Source organism: Triturus cristatus, chromosome 4_1 (genome assembly GCF_964204655.1).
Source record: "Triturus cristatus chromosome 4_1, aTriCri1.1, whole genome shotgun sequence".
NCBI classification, from domain to species: Eukaryota; Metazoa; Chordata; class Amphibia; order Caudata; family Salamandridae; genus Triturus; species Triturus cristatus.
In genome coordinates this window covers 1,016,937,793-1,016,961,113 of record NC_140585.1, presented here as the reverse complement: position 1 = coordinate 1,016,961,113, position 23,321 = coordinate 1,016,937,793, and the positions used below count along the sequence as shown (strand labels likewise).

The following is a 23,321-nucleotide window of genomic DNA, read 5'->3' as shown; positions in this document are numbered from 1 at the left end:
TCACGTCGACACTCTAGGGCACACAGTGCAATTTAGAAGTTAGTCGATAAGGAGCTACTGCTCCATAAGGAACTGATTTATTCAGTTGTATAATTAATCATTTGTTGTATTTAGGCCTACCAGTGACCCCTTTACTGTCTATTGCCTTTCTATGATCACATCACTCGTTTTGTATCACTGCACCTACTTGCAGTGTGTGTTCACCTGTTCAGAGCTTGATTCTGGCTTATTGTAGATCCTGAAGAACAACATGTGTATATAAAGGATTGTTGTACATAATTGAGGTCCACTAATGTTGACATTCATTTGCTTTTTTAGTTGATTTGATTGCCAATTGATGCATAACATATTGAAATATATCAGACCTAGAAGGACCTTTGCTGTTTGCTTTATTGTAATGTACCCTGCCCTTTTTAGGTCTCGCCGGACCCAGCGCATGCGCTGGTCTGGCGAGACATTTTGTGAGGGCTCCAAAAAGTGCTACCAGGCCAGCCTAGAGCTACAGTGCATGTGCGCGGGCGCGCGCGTCGCGCTTTACCGTGATTACTTTCACTTTCGCGGCCGCTTTGATGTTTGATCGCGATCACTTTCGCAGCCACACGGCTGCTTTGATGTTCTCCGTGAGGCTTCAATAGATTGCAGCAGTTAAAACAAGCATTGGCATAGCCAATTGGTCTCGCTTTTGGGACCTTAAAAGTGTTTAGTTATGCAACTGTTGCATGGCTAAACACTTATAAGGTCCCAAAGGCGAGACCTATTGGCTATGCCAATGCTTGTTTAGGCTTATGGGTTGCTTCTGCAGCCTTTAACCAGTTTAATTTCTGGCGGATGGCCCGTTGTTCCACCAGAGCAACGGAGTAAATTACTTTGCCGCCCTGGTGAAGGGATCGCCCGCCAGATTTATAAATGAGTGCCAAGCTGGCAGTCATTTATAAAGCATTGACAGGAAACGCTGTCACAGCATTTTGTAGCATTTCACTGTTTGGAGCCCTGCAACAAACAGTTTTCATTTTTATTTTCAAATAGAAAATCCCAAAACGGGATTTTCGGTATGATAATAAAAACGGCAATGCTCTCCTCGCCATGGGAGTGCTCTCCCTTGACGAGGGAAGCACTTAGCTGTTATCACTGCCCCTTACCACCACAGTTTTCCTGGCAGTGAAAAGTGACCTCTAATTCCACCCATCTAAATTAGGTGGGCGGAATTGCAGGTCTGCCTTTAACGGCCCTTACTGCGGTAAGCATGCTCCATTTTGCCACTGCGACGGAGTCTGCTTACCGCCACGATATAAATCAGGCTCTTAGTGTCCGACTTTATTGTGGAGTAGCTCTCTAGAATGGCAAGAGGCAGCAAGTTGATGGCAGGACAAGTACTAACGATGGTTGAAGATAGCAAGGGTCGAGACATGGGCTGTGCAATCTAAAGAGTTTAGCTTTGCAGAGAGGAGAGTATTTATGTTACCATTTCTTGCATAGGAATCTCAGCAAAGAGAAAATCACTGGCGCCGAGGCCATTAGGTCTCAACATTAAAAGGCCAAACTATTGCCGGTGCCTGTTTGTACTGCCATTATGGCCGCCAGAGTGTCTTAACTCTTGTGCAAGCATGTCGATGCAAGTGTCACCATCTTTGAATTGGGTTTGGTGGCTGATGACATGTATGTATGCTCCATTGCAATGCTTTAGGAGCTATTTAAAATCTGAAAAGTATGCACAATCGCCATATTTTTTTCCACACTCAATCTTTTCTCTGCTAAGTACATTCACTCCAGAAAGCAAAGCCAATGTGGCCCTTATTATGTGTTAGACACTATCGGATGCAATAAATAGTGATAAAAACCTTACATTGAAATATTAGGTATTTATCACGTGCCATCATTATCGTCTATATCAAGTTTTGGGGAATAACAACCAAAATCCGCATGTTTCAATATTACGAGGATTTTTTCTCCTGATAAATATCAGCAGGTTTGACAATCTGCCCGCTTGTAATAAGGGCCGATTTCTGGCTTAAATATGCTACACAGAATTTATGCCTGCAACACTTGCAAACATAATTTGTACCTGCCTGTGTTAGCTCATTAAAGCCAGAGTTGCTGGCTTTATCAACACTTGTTTCATTTGCCTCCCTATTTCAGGGCTCTGTATTTACTTTCTTGAGAAATGTGCTTCAACATAAAAAGAGAGCAGTTCACGGTCTGTTTATTCTCTACTTAATTGTGTGTCCTCTTCCAGAAAACCAAAAATGTCTTTACTCAAACCTTTATGTGCAGTGTTGCATTTTGAGCCTAGTACATTACACCAGTGTTTGCTTAATAAGCTGAGCAAGAACATTTTCTTCTCGTCACTGATAAAATCATTTTAATAACTTCATAGATGTAGACAGAGCAGTTGTTTTCTAACCATATTTTCTTTTCTTTCTGCTTTTAAACATCAGAAGTGCCATTTGTTTCAGGCGTTCTTCTGTCTCAGGGCCTGATGCACAAGGTTTCTTCCATCACTCGTCAGCGAACTCCAGACCTAAGTGTGATCTACTCCTGAATTTTGATTAGTAATTAATCCCGACGTGCAAAATAGTTTAGCGAATCATTCCCAATGTATAGCGACCTTCTTTTAAATTATTCATGTTTGATCAATCTGCGACTGTATAAAAAGAATAGCTTAGTAGGATTTCGAAAAAAAAAAAAAATGTGTGTGTATATATATATCTATATATCGAGATGTAACACATTGGGCGGGTGCAGAGGGTAGAGTCCTGGCCAGAGAGGAGATAAGGGGTCTGAGGCAGCGTCCGATTGCGGGTCTCTGGAGGGAGGTCCTGGATGCATTGGAGAAAACAGTGAGGGGGAAGATGCACACAGGGGGGTCAGCACACCAATCGATGGTGAACACACCCAGCCGGTGGCGGGGATTGTTGGGGATACGGTCACAAACATAGACTGAGGAAAGGATTGGTGGATATTGAGTTGCCAGACAGGAAACGCACCTGCAGTAGATTGACCTCCTCCACCAGACTACCTGCCCCAATGTACCTAGGATATAAGCTACCACCATATTAGTCTGAAGGCCCACAACTAGCAACTGCAACCTGCAGCCTGGCCCCACCCCCCTCCTTATACGTGGCACTACGCCTCATAGTCTCACATACACAATTAAATAACACTATAGATTTGAGGTACATGGACCCTCCCTGCGCAGTTGGATAGTTAATAAAAGCGCATGTTTTTATAGTTCTAGGAAATCTGACTGTATTTCCCCTACAGGCTACCCTTACTATTATTATTGTATACACATATATCAGTATACTACGAAAAACTATTCTCTCATTGCATGCAAATCAATACTCACTTGCCACATGGTCTGAACTGAGACATAGCATCTCGCATCCCTTCCCCGATTTATGCAGATATGGTGACCAAGAAAAAACAAGACCGGGGCACTGTTATATGACCAAAGTTTACACAGATCTGCATACGAGGATGGGTTACTCTTTGTCGCTGAGAGTCTCGTACACTGTACACTTCAGTATGTATAGTCTATAATAAGATAAATACCAATAAAAACATGTTTGGAAAAAATATATATATACATATATATTATCTACTGGCGGTCGCCAGTAGATAGTTATAGTTAGGACCGAGTTCCCATAGGAAATCTTAAAATTTTATTTTGAATAACTTTGGCGCCGGTTGACGAATCCTCGCAAATTTTCAAAACTAATGGGGCGCTCCGCTCAGCTCCTACCCTGAAAGTCTCGGGGTGATTCGTCAAGCGGGGGCTGAGAAAAAAGGGGGGTCCCAAAACGCGTTTTCCCCATGCATTTTCCCATGGGACATTTAGTCGAAGGTACAGCCCGAACGGCTGAACAGAATTACTTGAAATTTGGCAAAGAGGTAGTCCTCAGGTCAGGCTTGTGCCTTTTGCATATATGGTGTGAATCTGTGAAGTAGTTCCTGAGAAAATTGCAGTTAAAAGTACATAAATATCTATATGCGCGCACCGTGCGCGCACGGTGCGCACACCATAACGTGCGCAAGCGTAATTCTGATTGGTGGTTACATGTCAGTCAACATTCGAATCGGTCGAAATCAGGAAGTGTCGGCCGCCATTTTGTGTGTGACAGTGAAAAAGAAAGGTGGAGAACGTGAAAAGGGGGCAGGGTAGAGAGTTCCTGACCCCCTAGCCTTTGTCAGGGGGTCCCTGAAGGACCCCGAAGGGTGAAAAAAACATATTTTTTTTTTCAAAAAATCACGGGGTGCGCGCACCGTGAAAAAAACTTAAAAAAAAAAAACATTTAAAACTGTTTATAAGTTTATAGAAGATATTAACTATGCTGTTCAACTTTATCCAAATTCACAAAAAAAGAGCTGAGCCATTCCATATTACAGGAAACAGTCAATCTATAACTATATACATAGGTAGTTTATTGTAAAATAAATATATAAAAAATATAATAATACATACATAAATTAGCGTTTAAAAAACCTTACAAATTCACTTAAAAAACCATAGGTTTCACACACGTTGTAGTTAGGAATTAGCATTTAAAAACCTTGCAAATTCACTTAAAAAACCATAGGTTTCACACATGTTATAGTTAGCTGGACATTTCACTCGTAAAAAACCATTGAAATTCCCCCGTTATAGTTAGTTCAGATAACTATAACTCGCGCGACCGCCACTCTATCACAAGGATGATGTAATCAGTGATGTCATCAGTGATGTCACTGACCATGTCATGAGTGATGTAATATGTAACGTCATCAGCAGTGGATTGCGGTCTTGCGAGTTATAGTTATCTGAACTAACTATAACGGGGGAATTTCAATGGTTTTTTACGAGTGAAATGTCCAGCTAACTATAATATGTGTGAAACCTATGGTTTTTTAAGTGAATTTGCAAGGTTTTTTAAATGCTAATTCCTAACTATAACGTGTGTGAAACCTATGGTTTTTTTAAGTGAATATATATATGTATATATATTAACGCTCCAAATCCTTTCAAATGTAAAGAATGCAAGCACTCACGGGTGGCGTGGCAACAGGTCTTTATTTCCGGAACAGACGCGTTTCGGCGAACTGCCTTCCTCGGTGTTAACGGCACACCGTAAAACGCCATTTTTTATACACCTACATCTCCGTGTGTCAAAACATAATAGACATAGACATAGACAGAGGACAGCGTGAAGTGTCAATGGAGTTGCTAGTGCCATCTTATAATGTACCTATGTACATATATACAATACAAAATATACAAAGTATATAATATATACAAAATATACAAATGCAAATGCAAGAGCGGTACCAGATTAACAAAATTGATCCTGTAGCTACAATATTCACTTTCAGTGTGTACCGCACCAATTTAACATAAATTAACACACAATTAGTGTATCCTTTAAAGATGGCAGCCTCACCTCCCTTGTACATGATAATGCCGTGTATCGGCGTTGCACTGCATGATGCCGTGTATCGGCTTACACTAGCTGTCAGGCTCATTTATTTCTCCGTGTGTCAAAACATAGTAGACATAAACAGAGGACAGCGTGCAGTGTCAGTGGAGTTACTCGCGCCATCTTGTGATGTACCTATGTACATATATATAATACAAAATATACAAATGCAAGAGCGGTACCAGATTAACAAAATTAATCCTGTAACTACAATATTCACTTTCAGTGTGTACCGCACCAATTTAACATAAATTAAACACACAATTAGTGTATCACTTAAAGATGGCAGCATCACAACCCCTATACATGATCATGCCGTGTATCGGCGTTGCACTACATGATGCCGTGTATCGGCTTGCACTAGCTGTCAGGCTCATTTATTTTATATACATTACAATCAATCTAGTCTAAACACGTATAGCAAAGGGGTAATCGAAGAAGCTCAACACAGCAGGTTGCTACAATCTGAAGACAAAGTTCATAGACCCTACATTAAATATCCAGACAAGCATATTAATTTCCCAAATGTACTGACAACTCTTCATTACTGTTGAGGCCTGACGGAAACTTAGACTGAAGGTCAATAATGTAACGTGATTCTAACCTTCGCAGTCTCTTCAGGCGGTCGCCACCTCTGATATTTTCTGGGACACAGTCTAGACCGAAAAACTGTAAAACATTCTTGCTATTAGGATGTTTTTCCTCATAATGTCTCGCTACATGGTATGAGGCGTCTCCTTTCAGTATAGCCCTCCTGTGTTCTAGTATTCGAATTTTCAAAGAATGAATGGTGCTGCCTATATAGAATAGGCCACACGGGCAAACGAGACAATAGACTGCATAGGGGGTACTGCAAGTTAGAAACTTTTTTATGTGCCTTTTCAGATTAACATTAGGTATAGTGTAAGTAAGGACTCTATGGCTATTGGAACAGGCCTTACACTTACCGCACGGGAAGAAACCTTGCATGTGTGTCAAAGTACCCTGCTGTGGTGATTGTTTAGTTAAATGGCTGTTAACCAATCTATCCTTTAATGACCTCGCCTTTTTAAAGGTTATCATTGGATAATCGGGGATGTCCTCCCCTATGATAGCGTCACTTTTCAAAATATGCCAATTTTTGTTTAGCATCTTTTTCAAGAAATTGGACTCTGCAGAGTATGTCGTGATCATTCTGAATTTGCCTTCATGTGAATCAACGGAATCTTTTCTTATTACCAACTTCTCTTCAAGCAAGTGTTGTCTAGGGATCCCCCTAACTTTGTTTAGTGTCTTATCCAGTAATACCTGTTCATATCCTCTAATTCGAAATCTGGTTACACATTCCCTAGCTGCTAGTTCAAAATCACAGGTTCTGGAGCTATTCCGTTTTAATCGTAAAATTTCCCCATAGGGTATACTCTGTATCAATTTGGGGGGATGATTACTGGTCGCAAAAAGGATCGAATTCCCAGCTGTAACCTTACGATACAAGGCTGTTTCTAATTTGCCTTCTGAAATGAACACCTTCAGGTCCAGATAGTCCACTGCCACTGGACTTACTGTACCCGAAAAGTGTAAATTAAGGTTGTTTTTATTTAGATCCTCTATGTAACCTTCCGCTGATTCAGTGGTTCCCTCCCAAACAATAAACAGGTCATCGATATATCGATACCATGCTTTTACCTGACCTTTCACTTCACCTCTTACATAGGTTCTGGACACCTGCTCCTCCCACCAGCCCACCAACAAGTTGGCGTAGCTGGGGGCGAAACAGGTGCCCATCGCAGTCCCTGAGATTTGTTTATAGTACTGGTCACCAAATACAAAAATGTTGTTAGAAAGGCAAAAGCTTGTAAATTCAATCAGCATAGAATTGTGTTCCGCAAATCTCAGTTGTCTTCTATTGAGGAAAAATTGGACGGCTTTCATCCCATCTTCATGTTTTATACATGTATATAAGCTGGTGATGTCCAATACCATTAATACATACTTGGAGTCCCAAATTAGACTGTTCAATTTACTCAAAAAGTCTTTCGTGTCTCTCACATATGATTTCAATTGTAGCACGAATGGGAACAGAAAATGGTCAATAAACATAGACATATGTTCTGTTAAGCTCCCTTGCGAGGAAACTATGGGTCTGCCAGGTGGCTTTAACTTGTCCTTATGGATTTTAGGAATGTGATAGAATGTTGCCACTAGAGGAGTGGCATTTCTCAAAAATAAATGCTCCTCAGTCCCCAGCATAGATTTGTCATACCATTTTCTGATTAAAGACTCGTAACTTTGGACACTTGCTTGATAGAGTTCTCGAGAGGATTTGATATAATAGTTGTTGTCCGACAGTTGCCTCAGGGCTTCATCACAGTATTGTTCCCTGGTTTGTAGCACTACATTACCGCCTTTATCTGAAGGCTTAATTATAATTGATGTGTCTTGCAATAAGCCATCTAGGGCTTGCTTCTCCTGTTTAGTCAAATTTTCACAAAAATTGCGTTTTTGAGTACTGCCTCTGAATTTCAATAAATCCTTGATCATTGTATCTGAAAATGTATCTATAGTATCAAAAGGCATTTGTGGTACAAAGGTCGATTTCAATTTAAAAGGACTTACTTCCATTTCTTGTTCAATGTTCTTGTTCAATGTTCAATGTCCTCTCGAGAACTCTATCAAGCAAGTGTCCAAAGTTACGAGTCTTTAATCAGAAAATGGTATGACAAATCTATGCTGGGGACTGAGGAGCATTTATTTTTGAGAAATGCCACTCCTCTAGTGGCAACATTCTATCACATTCCTAAAATCCATAAGGACAAGTTAAAGCCACCTGGCAGACCCATAGTTTCCTCGCAAGGGAGCTTAACAGGACATATGTCTATGTTTATTGACCATTTTCTGTTCCCATTCGTGCTACAATTGAAATCATATGTGAGAGACACGAAAGACTTTTTGAGTAAATTGAACAGTCTAATTTGGGACTCCAAGTATGTATTAATGGTATTGGACATCACCAGCTTATATACATGTATAAAACATGAAGATGGGATGAAAGCCGTCCAATTTTTCCTCAATAGAAGACAACTGAGATTTGTGGAACACAATTCTATGCTGATTGAATTTACAAGCTTTTGCCTTTCTAACAACATTTTTGTATTTGGTGACCAGTACTATAAACAAATCTCAGGGACTGCGATGGGCACCTGTTTCGCCCCCAGCTACGCCAACTTGTTGGTGGGCTGGTGGGAGGAGCAGGTGTCCAGAACCTATGTAAGAGGTGAAGTGAAAGGTCAGGTAAAAGCATGGTATCGATATATCGATGACCTGTTTATTGTTTGGGAGGGAACCACTGAATCAGCGGAAGGTTACATAGAGGATCTAAATAAAAACAACCTTAATTTACACTTTTCGGGTACAGTAAGTCCAGTGGCAGTGGACTATCTGGACCTGAAGGTGTTCATTTCAGAAGGCAAATTAGAAACAGCCTTGTATCGTAAGGTTACAGCTGGGAATTCGATCCTTTTTGCGACCAGTAATCATCCCCCCAAATTGATACAGAGTATACCCTATGGGGAGCTTTTACGATTAAAACGGAATAGCTCCAGAACCTGTGATTTTGAACTAGCAGCTAGGGAATGTGTAACCAGATTTCGAATTAGAGGATATGGACAGGCATTACTGGATAAGACACTAAACAAAGTTAGGGGGATCCCTAGACAACACTTGCTTGAAGAGAAGTTGGTAATAAGAAAAGATTCCGTTGATTCACATGAAGGCAAATTCAGAATGATCACGACATACTCTGCAGAGTCCAATTTCTTGAAAAAGATGCTAAACAAAAATTGGCATATTTTGAAAAGTGACGCTATCATAGGGGAGGACATCCCCGATTATCCAATGATAACCTTTAAAAAGGCGAGGTCATTAAAGGATAGATTGGTTAACAGCCATTTAACTAAACAATCACCACAGCAGGGTACTTTGAAACACATGCAAGGTTTCTTCCCGTGCGGTAAGTGTAAGGTCTGTTCCAATAGCCATAGAGTCCTTACTTACACTATACCTAATGTTAATCTGAAAAGGCACATAAAAAAGTTTCTAACTTGCAGTACCCCCTATGCAGTCTATTGTCTCGTTTGCCCGTGTGGCCTATTGTATATAGGCAGCACCATTCATTCTTTGAAAATTCGAATACTAGAACACAGGAGGGCTATACTGAAAGGAGACGCCTCATACCATGTAGCGAGACATTATGAGGAAAAACATCCTAATAGCAAGAATGTTTTACAGTTTTTCGGTCTAGACTGTGTCCCAGAAAATATCAGAGGTGGCGACCGCCTGAAGAGACTGCGAAGGTTAGAATCACGTTACATTATTGACCTTCAGTCTAAGTTTCCGTCAGGCCTCAACAGTAATGAAGAGTTGTCAGTACATTTGGGAAATTAATATGCTTGTCTGGATATTTAATGGAGGGTCTATGAACTTTGTCTTCAGATTGTAGCAACCTGCTGTGTTGAGCTTCTTCGATTACCCCGTTGCTATACGTGTTTAGACTAGATTGATTGTAATGTATATAAAATAAATGAGCCTGACAGCTAGTGCAAGCCGATACACAGCATCATGTAGTGCAACGCCGATACACGGCATGATCATGTATAGGGGTTGTGATGCTGCCATCTTTAAGCGATACACTAATTGTGTGTTTAATTTATGTTAAATTGGTGCGGTACACACTGAAAGTGAATATTGTAGTTACAGGATTAATTTTGTTAATCTGGTACCGCTCTTGCATTTGTATATTTTGTATTATATATATGTACATAGGTACATCACGCGAGTAACTCCACTGACACTGCACGCTGTCCTCTGTTTATGTCTACTATGTTTTGACACACGGAGAAATAAATGAGCCTGACAGCTAGTGTAAGCCGATACACGGCATCATGCAGTGCAACGCCGATACACGGCATTATCATGTACAAGGGAGGTGAGGCTGCCATCTTTAAAGGATACACTAATTGTGTGTTAATTTATGTTAAATTGGTGCGGTACACACTGAAAGTGAATATTGTAGCTACAGGATCAATTTTGTTAATCTGGTACCGCTCTTGCATTTGCATTTGTATATTTTGTATATATTATATACTTTGTATATTTTGTATTGTATATATGTACATAGGTACATTATAAGATGGCACTAGCAACTCCATTGACACTTCACGCTGTCCTCTGTCTATGTCTATTATGTTTTGACACACGGAGATGTAGGTGTATAAAAAATGGCGTTTTACGGTGTGCCGTTAACACCGAGGAAGGCAGTTCGCCGAAACGCGTCTGTTCCGGAAATAAAGACCTGTTGCCACGCCACCCGTGAGTGCTTGCATTCTTTACATTTGAAAGGATTTGGAGCGTTAATATTATGCGGTAGGCACCGCCGTATTTATAGCACCCGACCGCGAGTGACTCGTTTCTGGTGCAACTGGAGCAGTCATGTATATATATATATACACTGGGGTACCCTGTTGTTTGGATGAATTGTAGCGGCTGGCCCGGCTGCGAAGATGCACCGCCGCTTGAAAGCGGATCCGGTTGTGACCCAGATGAGCCTCCCTGTTGGAACAGGGAGTCCGGGTATTGTTGGACAGCACTGACAGTGAGTAGGTGTTTTGCGCCATGTACAGAACCCACTGGGGTAGTGAACATTAATTATCTGTCAAGACCTGCAGCACCCACTTGGGTATGATCGTTGTTAAAAAGACTGCAAATACCAGCATGCATAGCATGTCGACGCCCACTGGGGCGGGATTTTGATATAAAGAGCAGATGAGTAACAACGCGCTTGCTGGGTCTTCGAACAATGGCCTGTGAACAAGGACGATGAGACGTCTGAAATGCGTTAGGCTGCTGTATTGCTGTACTGTGGTGCGAGCTGACCCATTGTGATCCACAATAAACGAAGGAGAAAGCTCCCTGTGAGTGGCGTCTTCACTGGGGTAACCTGTTGTTTGGATGATATATATATATATATATATATATATATATATATATATATATTCACTGAAAAAACCATAGGTTTCACACATGTTATAGTTAGCTGGACATTTTACTGATAAAAAACCAATGAAATTCCCCCGTTATAGTTACTGCAGGCAACTATAACTCACGCGACCGCAATCCTCTGCTGATGCTAATACTGTATTTAGACACTTATTTGCCCATGTCTTCTTCCATTAAATTTTAGCTTTACATATATTACAAGTATTTTTTTTTCATAAAGACACATATGTCATCAGCAGAAGATTGCGGTCGCGTGAGTTATAGTTGCCTGCAGTAACTATAACGGGGGAATTTCATTGGTTTTTTATCAGTAAAATGTCCAGCTAACTATAACATGTGTGAAACCTATGGTTTTTTCAGTGAATTTGCAAGGTTTTTTAAATGCTAAGTTACTTTACGCCATTCGTGGCGTGCGCGCCCAGTTAACGCAGTTCGTTCCGTGCGCGCACGGTGCGCTTCGCGCACCGTGCGCGCACAGTGAGCACGCGGTGCGCTTCGCGCACCGCGCGCCCACTTTACGCAGTTAGTGCCGTGCACGCACAGTGGTCACGCGGTGCGCTGCGCGCACCGCGTGCCCACGTTAAGCGGGAAGGGCCATGTACGCACGATGCGCTTCGCGCACGTTAAGCGGGATGGGCCATGTACGCACGATGCGCTTCGCGCACCGTGCGCACATGGGGGACATATTTTGCGCATCTTTGTGAAATGTATTCTTTGGGCACCATTTGCACACGGGGTGGGGAGAATGTGGATAATTTTTTTTTTTTTTTTAATTTTTTTACCGTAAGCGTAATCGGCGATTTTCCGAAAAAAAAAAATTTTTTTTTTTTTGGGGCTTGGGGGTGGTTTGGGGACCCCTGTATCAATGCTGGGTGGTTAGGATCTCATGAAACTGCCTCTTTACATATATTTGGGGTACGTTTTTGCTGCCCAACTCAGGAAGCGAGAGAGAAAATGGCGGCCGCCGCTTCCTGGTTTCGACCGACTCGAATGTTTACTAAGATCTAAGAGCCAATCAGAATCGCGTACGCGTACGGTAAGCTTACGGTAAGCGCACGGTAAGCGCACCGTAAGCTGCCACAGATATATATATTGATTTAAAGGCTATTTTCTCAGAATCTACTGAACAGATTTACACCAAACCTACAAAAGGCACTTCCTTGACCTGGGGACTACCTCTCTGCCAAATTTCATTAAATTCTGTTCAGCCGTTCGGGCTGTAGCCCTGTCTAAAGGTCCTATGGAAAAATCCATGGGAAAAACGCGTTTTGGGACCCCCCTTTTATCTCAGCCCCCGCTTGACGAATCCCCCCGAGACTTTCAGGGTAGGAGCGGAGCGTAGCGCCCCACCTATTTTGAAAAATTCGCGAGGATTCGTCGACCGGCGCCAAAGTTATTCAAAATAGAATGTTGCGGATTTCCTATGGAAACGTGGTCCTAACTATAACTACCTACTGGCGACCGCCAGTAGGTAATATATATATATATATATATATATATATATATATATATATATATATATATATATATATATATATATATATATATCTATCTCAGGGGTAGTTCCCAAGTTTAGGGGGAGAGCAGTCTTTTGCCATTTTTACAGCCAAGTCTTAAGCATAGGATTAGCACAGTGCCATCCACGTGAAGCTGAAAAACGACAAAAGCCTTTTACCAGTCCAGGCACAGTATTACAGCTTTGAATTTGTAAAATAACATCCAAGCCAACCTGAAATGAATAAAAGCAACCCCTGACCCATGTGTTTCGATCTAGTTAGCGCTCATCAGAAAGGTACTGCCTTGTCCAGGCCTAAGGTAGCACCCAGTATGAGTCAAGACAATAAGTCAGCAAAACCGAAAGGTTGAAGACAAAAAGTTAGGGGAAAAACCACACCAAGGATGCCAGGTCTAATGGGGTCCTGTGATTTCGACCAATTAGGTAAGAGAAATAATTCAAATGTTTCTGAAATCACATTTGGCAGCACTGTCTCACAAATTCACATAATGCAGTTACCATCTGTGGTGCTCTTCAGGCACCTCAATAGTTAGTACAAATTACATTACTTTATATAGAAGGACAATTTTCCAAGGAGTCACCCTGTAGTCCCAGTAGATGAGGCCTTTAAACAATTCACCTCAGTGATGCATTGTGCTGCAGAGCTCTAAAGAAAGAGTCATCATTGTATGCCTGGGAGAGAGACATTACATCGCAGAACAGTGTTTACAAAATTATTGTTGAAAGATGGCTGCATGCAGAGTTGCCATTTTGAAATTGAGTCTAATGACTAATGCTAGCATAAACACGATTCACCCGGCATAATGTTTGCATTTTCATTGCACATTAATTTTCTTCTGTTGTGTTCATGTTATTATGCATAAAATTATAAAATCCCCGGCGCAGATTTACAAGAAACTGACACATCTCAACGTTGTAGCAGAGATGCGTCAGTTTCCTTGCGCCATGCAAAAAAACCCTTGCGCCACCATGGATGCATCGTATTTACAATGCTGCGCACCATGGCGCAGGGATTGACACAAAGGTCACGCATTGCTAGAGTCGTGTCGCAAGCACAACGCAACTCCAGGAATGCTCAGGAAGGTCCTAATGTTCTGCGTCACTCCTTACGCCTGCTTCAAGCAGGTGTAAGGGTTTGATGCAGTGGCCTCGTAGAAGTGGCGCAGTGAAATCTTGTAGATTTCACTGCATCACTTTTACGAAGCTTTCTTGCATCGGAATGCCTACCCTTCATACATTATACCTGATGCAGGTATAATGTGGCGCAGGACTTTACAGCCTGACGCATCTCCCTAGATGTATCACGTTGTAAATGTGTTGCAACGTGGCGCATTGTTTACGCCGCCTCTGCGTCACAAAAGTGACGAAACGGCAGCGCAAAAGTGTTGCAAGGGCTTGTAAATCTGCCCCCCTGTATCTGTGATTAGGAAAAAGAAAAATTTACTTAGACCTTTCACTGTCTCTAAAGGTAGCACCGTAGCATCGGCCTTCCAATCAAGATGTGCATGAAGAGGGGTCGTTTAAGGCCTAGTAACAGCTTCACAGCCTAAGTGCTTGAGCAAATTCAAAAGGAAAACGCATGTGTAATGGGACAAATGTTTCCATTTACTACTATGGGTTAAAACGTGTGTAGGAGGAGTACTTTAGCTTCAGTATTCATTTTAAGGTGTAAAATGATTTTAGTAAAGTGTTCGCTCTTAGGTTACTATTGAATGGAACATGACAAGAACCTGTCAGATGAGTAAACTCTAGCCAAGCATTAACTGATTTGAGATAATCTCTGCCATCCCTGGTCTTTTACAGAGCAGCATGTTGACATAAACTTTACTAATGCTTGTAACCTTTAATCAGTCGTTCTTTTGTTTGCGTTGGTTGCTTGGCACGCGGAGCTCTTTGACGCAATCATGTGCACTCCTAAGTGCTCTCCTTTGTTCATTGAGAAGCACAGTCCTGAGAAGCGATAGCAGCAGAGCACCTGTACTCAGTGGGCCTGTGAGTGGTTGTGTAGGCAGGCCCCAGTGCACTGCTTTGCCCGGGCCTATAATGCCCTGCTCCGGTCCATTTCATTCGTTAAGGGGTCCCTCTAGGGCCGGCTCTAGGGCGGTGTGATCGGTGCGACCGCACCGGGTGTTGACTTGGGGTGGGGGCGTCATTTTGGAAAATATGTATTAACATTTTAAAAGCACCTGCTGCCTCATTCCTGGCCTCCAGCAACTTTCAAACATGAATTAAAATGTCAAGAGAAGTCCGGTGATTTAATCGTCTTCCTGGAAAGAGATGGGAGGGTTGTCTAGTGGAAGTTTTGACTCATCCTAAGGTAGCGCAGAGGGTTAAAATGCCTGCTGCTAAGAACGTGTACCATGCAGATAACGAAGTGCATATAATGTAAATAGGTCAGTGGGTTACTGCTTCTGTAAGAGAGCTCCTTTTGTTACTTGTAGTTTATAAGTCAAAATCCTAATGTGGAACATTGAGCTATTAACTGTCATCCTAAGCTGCTGCAAACGGCAAGGTATATGTCAGAACTATATGTTTTTTGCCCAGTCTTTCATTATCCTAATCTTGTGAAAAAGGTTCATTTTGGTAGAAAACAGTTCTCATTATGAAAGAGAACCCCTAACAATGATGTTACGTTTTAAATTCTGAATGTGTGTTTTTCCTGAATGAGAACTTTAACTATATTGCCTACCAGTATCGATGACATGTCACTCCTACACTACACCTTGTTGTACTTTCTGATGTAACATTTCCTATACACTGATTTACAGACATATGATTGTGCAATATGTGTGTGGTGTAAAGTGCTCTGACACCTTAGACTGGTATGAGTGGCGCTATAAAACTAAATGAATCTGAGAGCCACTGGTTATGGAGACTTGAGAGGCACTGTTAAAGGGTGCTCGTGAGGGAATCCGTGGCAGAGGTGGTCATTGGGGGAGCACCAACAGACATTGTCGCACAGGGTGCCACCAGCGCTAAAGCCGGCCCTGGTCCCCGCCCTGCTTCTCTGTCTGAGTGTCAGAGCAGCCTTCCCCGCCATTAGTGCAAGCACAGCCTTCGCGTTCCTCTGCTGTTCGTATGAGAGCAAACTTTCATACTAGTCTGGCATTATTCTCATGGCTTCCCCTTCTGTTCCCCAGGCATTAGAACTAACGCCACCGTCGGTGCTTCTTTGCGGTTAGTGCCTAGCCAGCTTTCCCTTCTCTGGTCTTCTCCTTTCCCCACTCCTCTGCCATGACCTACAGGGCAGCTGCTAGTGTAATAGCAGCCTTCCCTTATCCTCTTCATAGGTGCCAGGGCAGCCTTCCTCGGCCCCCTGCCGTTAGACCCTGGCAGTCTTCACTACTTTGCAAGAGTACCAAGAAAAGTATCTTGCCATCTTATGCCATTTCTGCCTGTCAGCCTGCCCTGCTCCTCTTCATTGGTGCTCCACTATTCTGCCTTGAGTCCGATGGCAATCTGCCCTGCTACTCTAAATCAGTCCTAGACCAGCTGTCCAACGCCCTGGCGTTACTTACAGGGCAATCGTTCTCACTACTGGTTTTTCACACTTTTTTTTGCTGTTTGCACAAGAGCATCCTTCCTCAATCTTCTACCATTAGTGCTAGGACAATCTTCCCCACAACAACTTGTTTTTCTTGCTTTTTTGTCATTTCCTTCCACACTTCTATGCCATTGTTTTCAGGACAGAAAAAACGACAGGAGAAAACCCGTAAACCCAGTTGAGACCTGGGTGAATATGATATCAAACGACAATGCCTCAACAGGTAGTACTTCCAGACGATTTAGTAAAGTGCAAAATCAATTACAAAAGAACAGAAACAGTGCAACAGCAACAGTTTTTTTGAAAAAATGCGGTCTGTATTGGCATCTTGGAATACCAAATATATTAGTTATAATAGCACTATAACATTATATGCAGGTGTAATCCAGGAAATAGTGCACATAAAGTGCTTGGTTGAAGGTGAACGGTGCATGTGAGACACGTGGCAAAGTGCAAAAAAGAGCAAAAGTGGCTCAATTTTTTTTATAATCAATTTTACTGCCATTTTTAGGAAGAAACAGCAGCAACAACATAGACATGACACCATTCAGACATGATAAATACTTCAATACAGTTGCAAGAGATTTCCCCAATCTGCCCGTATAGAAAACGCCTCCACCCGAACGGTCAATAATGAAACTAGAGGTCCCAGCCATTTGCCCCATATACATTTATACTTAGTTGGGCACACTCTTGCTTCAGTGGCTCATTTAAAATGGATACATAACATGGGCAATGAGGCCATCATTAATAAACAGTTAAAGGTGGTCTTCCCCTAAACTTTTTGCCTTCTCCCCTTCTATTTTGTTGAATTTATTTTTTGTTGGCTGTTCACCTTACCACTGCTAACCAGTGCTAAAGTGATTGGGCTCACTCCTTAAAACATGGTAAAAATGACTCCGCCCCTGATTGTCATATTAAGTCCCTGGTAAAGTGTCACACCATTTACCCAGGGCCGGTATATTAAGTGCTACTAGTGGGCCTGCAGCACCTATTGTGCCACCCACTTAAGAAGCCCCTAAAACAGCCATTGATGCCTGTTTGCAATTTTAAACTGCCAATCTGGCCTGACAGAAAAGACCCGGTTCCAGTCCCGAGACTATTTTTAGTACAGGTAAATCACCCCTAAAGTAGGCCCTAAACAGTCAATAGGGCAGTGTGCTTTGTATTTAAAAAGTTGGACATGTACTTTTAAGTTCTACATGTCCTGGTAGTGAAAATCTCTCAAATTCATTATTACTGCTGTGAGTCCTACCCCTCCCGTAGGATAACATTAGTTTACCTTATTACATTTAATAACTGATAACTTTTATTTTGAAGCAAACAATGTTTTATGTTTGCTTCAAAATAAAAGTGATATAAAATTCTCTTTAATGGTAAAGTTAGATTTTAAGTCACTGTTCTGAAAATGGCGCTTTTAGAAAGTTGGCATTTTATTGTTCGACCATTTGGTGCCTGCAGCCTGCCCTGCTGCACCAAGAGGACTGCCTTAGCTGGCTGAAGCCTGCCATGTGCTCTCGGATGACTGCCCTGCCTTCTCTTGAATCCAAGACCACCAGAGTGACACCAAGGGCTAGTTGGCTGGCCTCCTACATAGAGCCTCAGGGTCAGAAAAGGATCCAACCATCTTGAACCCACACCTGGACCCAGCCCCGGTGAGTTCTGACCCTACAAATGGTGCCTTTCTAGTCCTGGACCCAGTGGTGCTAAAGGTGCCCTGATAGCTCAAACCCAAGACTTACATTTTTTTTCAGTAAAATAGTCTTCTAAGAGCTGAGAGGAGACTGGGACATCCTTGCTCACCAATCCGCCTAAAGTGCATTGCCTGTCAGACTGACTTTGCGGCAGCTCCCGCTACGGTCTTCTCCAAAGCAGCATATCCTGGTTTGTGACTCCTCTGCAGAAGGGTGTCCAGCCTATTGGATCCCTAGCCTGCTTCCGCCAGCAGCCTCGACCCGCCAGGGATTTTCAACTTCCAGAAAAGAGACTAAACCTGAATGTAGAAACCTGCACCGTGAGCTCCCGGGTGACAATGCCTCCTCCTTGGACACCACTAGCTGCCTTGCCGCATGCTAAACTTTACCTTCTCAAGAAAATGTTCAAAGGGAAGTGGAGACCGGGCTCAATCCCCCTTGTGTATCCGAGCCGCGCTCCATCGTGGTCGGCCATAACTCTTGACTTTGCCTCAGTCTCGCAAGACAAGATGTCTGCAGTTGGTGCTTTAATCTTCTAGTCACCATATTTTACTAAAATGTTTTCAAATCCATAACTCTAGTTCTACTGAATGAGCAATTTATGAATTTTTACTCTATTTTTCAAAATTGTTGTGGGATATTTCGTTGAATGTGTTTTCATTTTTGTTTGAGTGTTGCATAAGTACTTTAGACTTTGCCTATTAGTTAATCCCGACTGCTTTGGTGCCAAGTTACCAGAGGGTTAAGCACAGGTCAATTTAATGACGTTTGTGGTCCACCCTGACCAGGACTGTGGCTGTTAGATGAGAAGGGCTCACCACCCTCCTCAACCGACTACATCATTTCTCACTGGTTCACACACTTTTCCACTGATTGGCAGGAGTAAAGTACCCAGACTCCTAATGCCAACAAAAACAAGTTCAGCTATAAACGGCAAAATGTGGGAGGTAATTCCAATCAAAAGATTGTCATTTTCAACAACCCCTTACCTACTCATTCTGGAAAATGTATTACTAATGTCTTACTTGCGGCTAGATTGGCATTTTCCTTAGTGTGAAAATCACCTGTTATTCCTACTGGCGATCAGTAGTGGAGAAAGGTTTGGACTATTTACACAATGGAGAAGCTCTCAGCTACCATCCTTGATTGACTTTACAAATTTGAGAGAACTTTGATCCCACTTGTTACTTGTTAAAAGAAATCGCAGATGCTTGGGGGAAACCCAGCAGCATTGTTAGAACTGCTAAGCCGCTCTCAGGTTTTTGTAATGTTTTCTACTGAAGAGTCTTCTAATGAGGCTGTATATTTTTTCAATCAAATGTGACATGACTGTTTGCTTATGGTGATATCATTGCTTCTTTTTCACCTTTTGACTTTGAATTAACATTGTTACCCTTGTAATTATCGTGAAGAAAAAATGACACTATGATGCCTGCCTACTACCATGTTTGTTTTAAAAATCAATAGTATAAAGTGAAAGAGAAACTAAATCTTATGTGACTTTCTCTTTCTAGGAGCTTCTTAAATGCACAAGGCTAGATCCTCAACTACCAGAAATGAGCTATGGAGCACCATGCAGAACATCAGGATTGTGCTGATCAAACACACCCGTACTGTGTGAGACGACCTGTATATAACCTGGAAACACTTCAAGAACAGCTGCATGTGAAAGAAAAGAAGGCGACACCGATCACTGAAAGACTAAAACGCTACTGTCGGTAGGTTGTGCTGTTTTTCCCATACGAACAGAACATTGATCTCAACAAGTGAAAGTCGGAGTCACTCCATCAAAAGAGCCTTTAAATAATAACTTCACAGATAAACTTTGAATTCTTGCCCACCATAGTTGACTCTCCTGCTATGTTTTGCTGTTTTAGTTTTACATGCATGTTCTAAGATGGCCACCGTGCTGGAGCTCGCCAAAGAAGCTCCAGGGCTTGGGACCACTCTTTTGTGAATATCCCTGTTTACGCCCCCCATCCACCCCTCTACTCAACATCACCGCATTAAGCAATTCGTCTGCAATGCTATGATTCGTTTCACACCCCTGCAAAGAAGAGACTTCGGCAACAAACCTACCTGAGGACCTTCTGCAGTGACTGTGCTCCCTGGGTACTGCATTGGACTCGAGAGCGGAGCCTCCCGAGTCTGGGCTGGAGCTGATGCCGTGTCCCGCCACAACAGCCGCTGTGTGAGTCTGGCCGTGCACCAAACTGAGCTCCCTTTGTTGCAGCGGTGATCTCTGGGCGGGATAGGAGGATCACCCTACCTCCCCCCCACCGCAACCGAGATCCTTGGGGTGCTGCTGGCGCTAGTATCCGATCTGCTCTGGGGCACTGCTTCTGGCATCTGCACTGCTGGTGTCGAGTGCCTGGGCCCCTGGGGTACTGGTTTGTGGGCCCTGCTGCCAACGGAGATTCTGAATGTTGCCCAGGCGGGTGGGGCTGGCTAGAGGAGACCGAACTGCCTTAGCGGCGTGATTGCCGGCCCCCGCACTGGGGAGCAAATGCCCCTGCCGCCTAAGGTGTGGCAGAAGATCCCACTGCTAGGATTCTCGAGCGTCATGCTGATCATGGAGCTCGGGGTCCGATACGCTCTGCGGCGTGGCTTCTTGCCTCCGCACTCTGGGAGCTGAGTGTCCGGGCTCCTGGGGGGCGGCTTGTTGAGCCTTGCGCCAATGAGGATTCCGAGCGGAGTTGAAGAGAGCTCCCATTTGCAGTGCCAGCTGAACCGGATTGAGCACGTCTGCTTCACTGCGCCGGGTCCACCTGAGCATCTCTCCACGGCTCCAAACCCGCGGAGTTGAGGAGAACTCCTAGTGCAATGCCGCGCTGAGCCCCGCATGCGCTCTCTTCCATGCTGGGAGCCGTTGGCCTCGTTTAAAGGCTCATTGTTTAAATCGCTCGCTCTGCTCGCCCCACTCCACCACAGAACTCCTGCAATGAGCCCGCATACACAGAGAGGACCCCACCTACTCATCTCTATGTGGACATGCAGCCTGGCGGCCGCATACCGCACGCTAGCTCCTTGAGCCCTAAGTGAAGGCTCCTTCATCCTGGCAGCCCGTCCTCCTACCGAATTGCAGGAAGCACACAGCCTTTCATGAAAGCTCTCTACCTTGGGCGCTACACCCCCACCCCCCTCCCTCGCTCAGTGCTGGAGCATTGGTGCTTTCACCGATTATTATGTCTTTTGTACTATATGGATCAAACAATATTAATTAAAAAAATATGTATTTTTCTAATCTACTTGTATGTATTGCATTTAGGAGGACAGTGTGTTTTTAGGGTCGAGTTTTCCTGATCGGTGACGTATCTGCACCAGTTTAAGCTGAGTTTGGGCAGAGGGGTGTGTCTTCACTGTACTGTCTGCAGCATTGGTGCTTTCAAGCCTGGCATCAGGAAAGGGAGATCCCTATGGCCATTTTATTACAGTCCATTCCTCATCCAACTTTCCTGCACTCAAAATGGCTGAACCACTAAAAATAAAAACAACAAAAAGTAAAAGAGGACTACCAAGCAAATGAAAAGTCTAGTGAAGGCACCATTTAATTACAGGCCATTCCTCATCCAACTTTCCTGCACACAAAATGGCTGAACCTATAAAAATAAAAACAACAAAAAAGTAAAAGAGGACTACTCAGCAAAGGAAAAGTCTAGTGAAGACACCTACAAAGGGGCAGCCATCTTATAACGGCTCCCAGCCTACTGTTAAACTGTTGCTCCCCTCCTAGAATAAGGGATTTCACATAATGTCTGGGCCACATTTAAAACCGGCAGGAAACAACGCATATTCTGTTCAATATCCCCATCTTTTTAAAACTGCCTCTAAAACTTTCAAACAACCTTCTCAGAAAAAACCCCGAAACACTATTCCTTGACCCTTCCTTCAGCGCTAAGAAAGGTGTAATCAATTACCTCCTATTTTTCACAAGAAAAATGGCCAAATGGCGAACTGCCTTTTCCAAGCTACTAACCGTCCACAACAAGAAAAATATTCCCTACGGAATTAGTATTACAACGACCCCCGCACAAAGCTTAAGATCCACCCTGAACATAACTTCCTACAAAAATGGCACTGTTCTTATTCAAGCAGCCAATAAGGACCTAGAACTATTCGACAAATACTTTCCCACACTGAATACCCACACCAACACTCCACCCTGTGCCCTCCAGGACCTAACCACCCCCTCTATCCCTTTCTCTCCTGAATCTCAGTGACCTTCACTCTCTCCTAAAACCTTCAAAAGCAGCATTAACAACTCACCTCCCTTAATATCCCATCTCTGACCTTCTACATCTCCACTTTCTGCCACCACCCCTATCCTCATAACCCTCTCCCCCCTCAACCCTTTCCCGGCCGCCGAAGAAATTCACCACGACAAGGCTACTCTAGGGAATCACAAACAAAAAAAAAACAACCCGCGCATACCCCACTCATTTTCAACTACCTTTCTCCCAGCCACTCAAACCTACCACACTACCATCACAGTCACTGAACCCCCCAGCAATAATACCCCCAACCCTCTCTTCATGCTGATCCTGCTCCCCCTCTTACCAATCTGAACTAGACTCACTTCAAACCCATACTAACCTCACTTCCCGGAACCTCCAAAACAAAATCCTAGACATCAGAAACATCTTACAACTCGCAGAAAACTCACTCTAAACTCAATCATCTTCAAAACTCTCTAGCAGCCGCAAACAACGTGATAAACACTATCCCACTGCCTCTGGCTAATCGAATTCTATGCATACGCAAACACCCCAACTACTTAACGGACTTGGAAATCCAAACTCTGCGACTTCTCTACAAAATTCCTACTTGCTCCATCACAAATGAAGAAGAACTCTCTATTATCACAGTCCCCATCAACCCAAACAGAACATCCCAACTGAACTACAGAACGATAAACCCAAATAACCTTCAATCAATAACCCCTACCTCCAAAAATCTCAAGCCTTCTTCAAAGAATGGATCAAACCAGATCTCCTGCTTCCTATTATACTGCCGCTCAGCCCAAAACCATGCTGCTGATATTGCCGACCTCATTCTAAACCTGAATATGAACATAACCATCCTCA

At 43.1% G+C, this 23,321-nt stretch overlaps 1 protein-coding gene across 1 annotated transcript in view; it reads left to right on the top strand.

Moving 5' to 3' along the window:
* Positions 1–23,321, top strand: part of SLC26A5 (solute carrier family 26 member 5) — a 321,585-nt gene that overhangs the window by 93,311 nt on the left and 204,953 nt on the right. The window contains exon 2 of the mRNA XM_085653953.1: positions 19,752–19,955. Coding sequence (XP_085510079.1) covers positions 19,801–19,955 — 155 coding nt within the window. The 5' untranslated portion in view covers positions 19,752–19,800. The remainder of the gene's footprint in view (positions 1–19,751; positions 19,956–23,321) is intronic.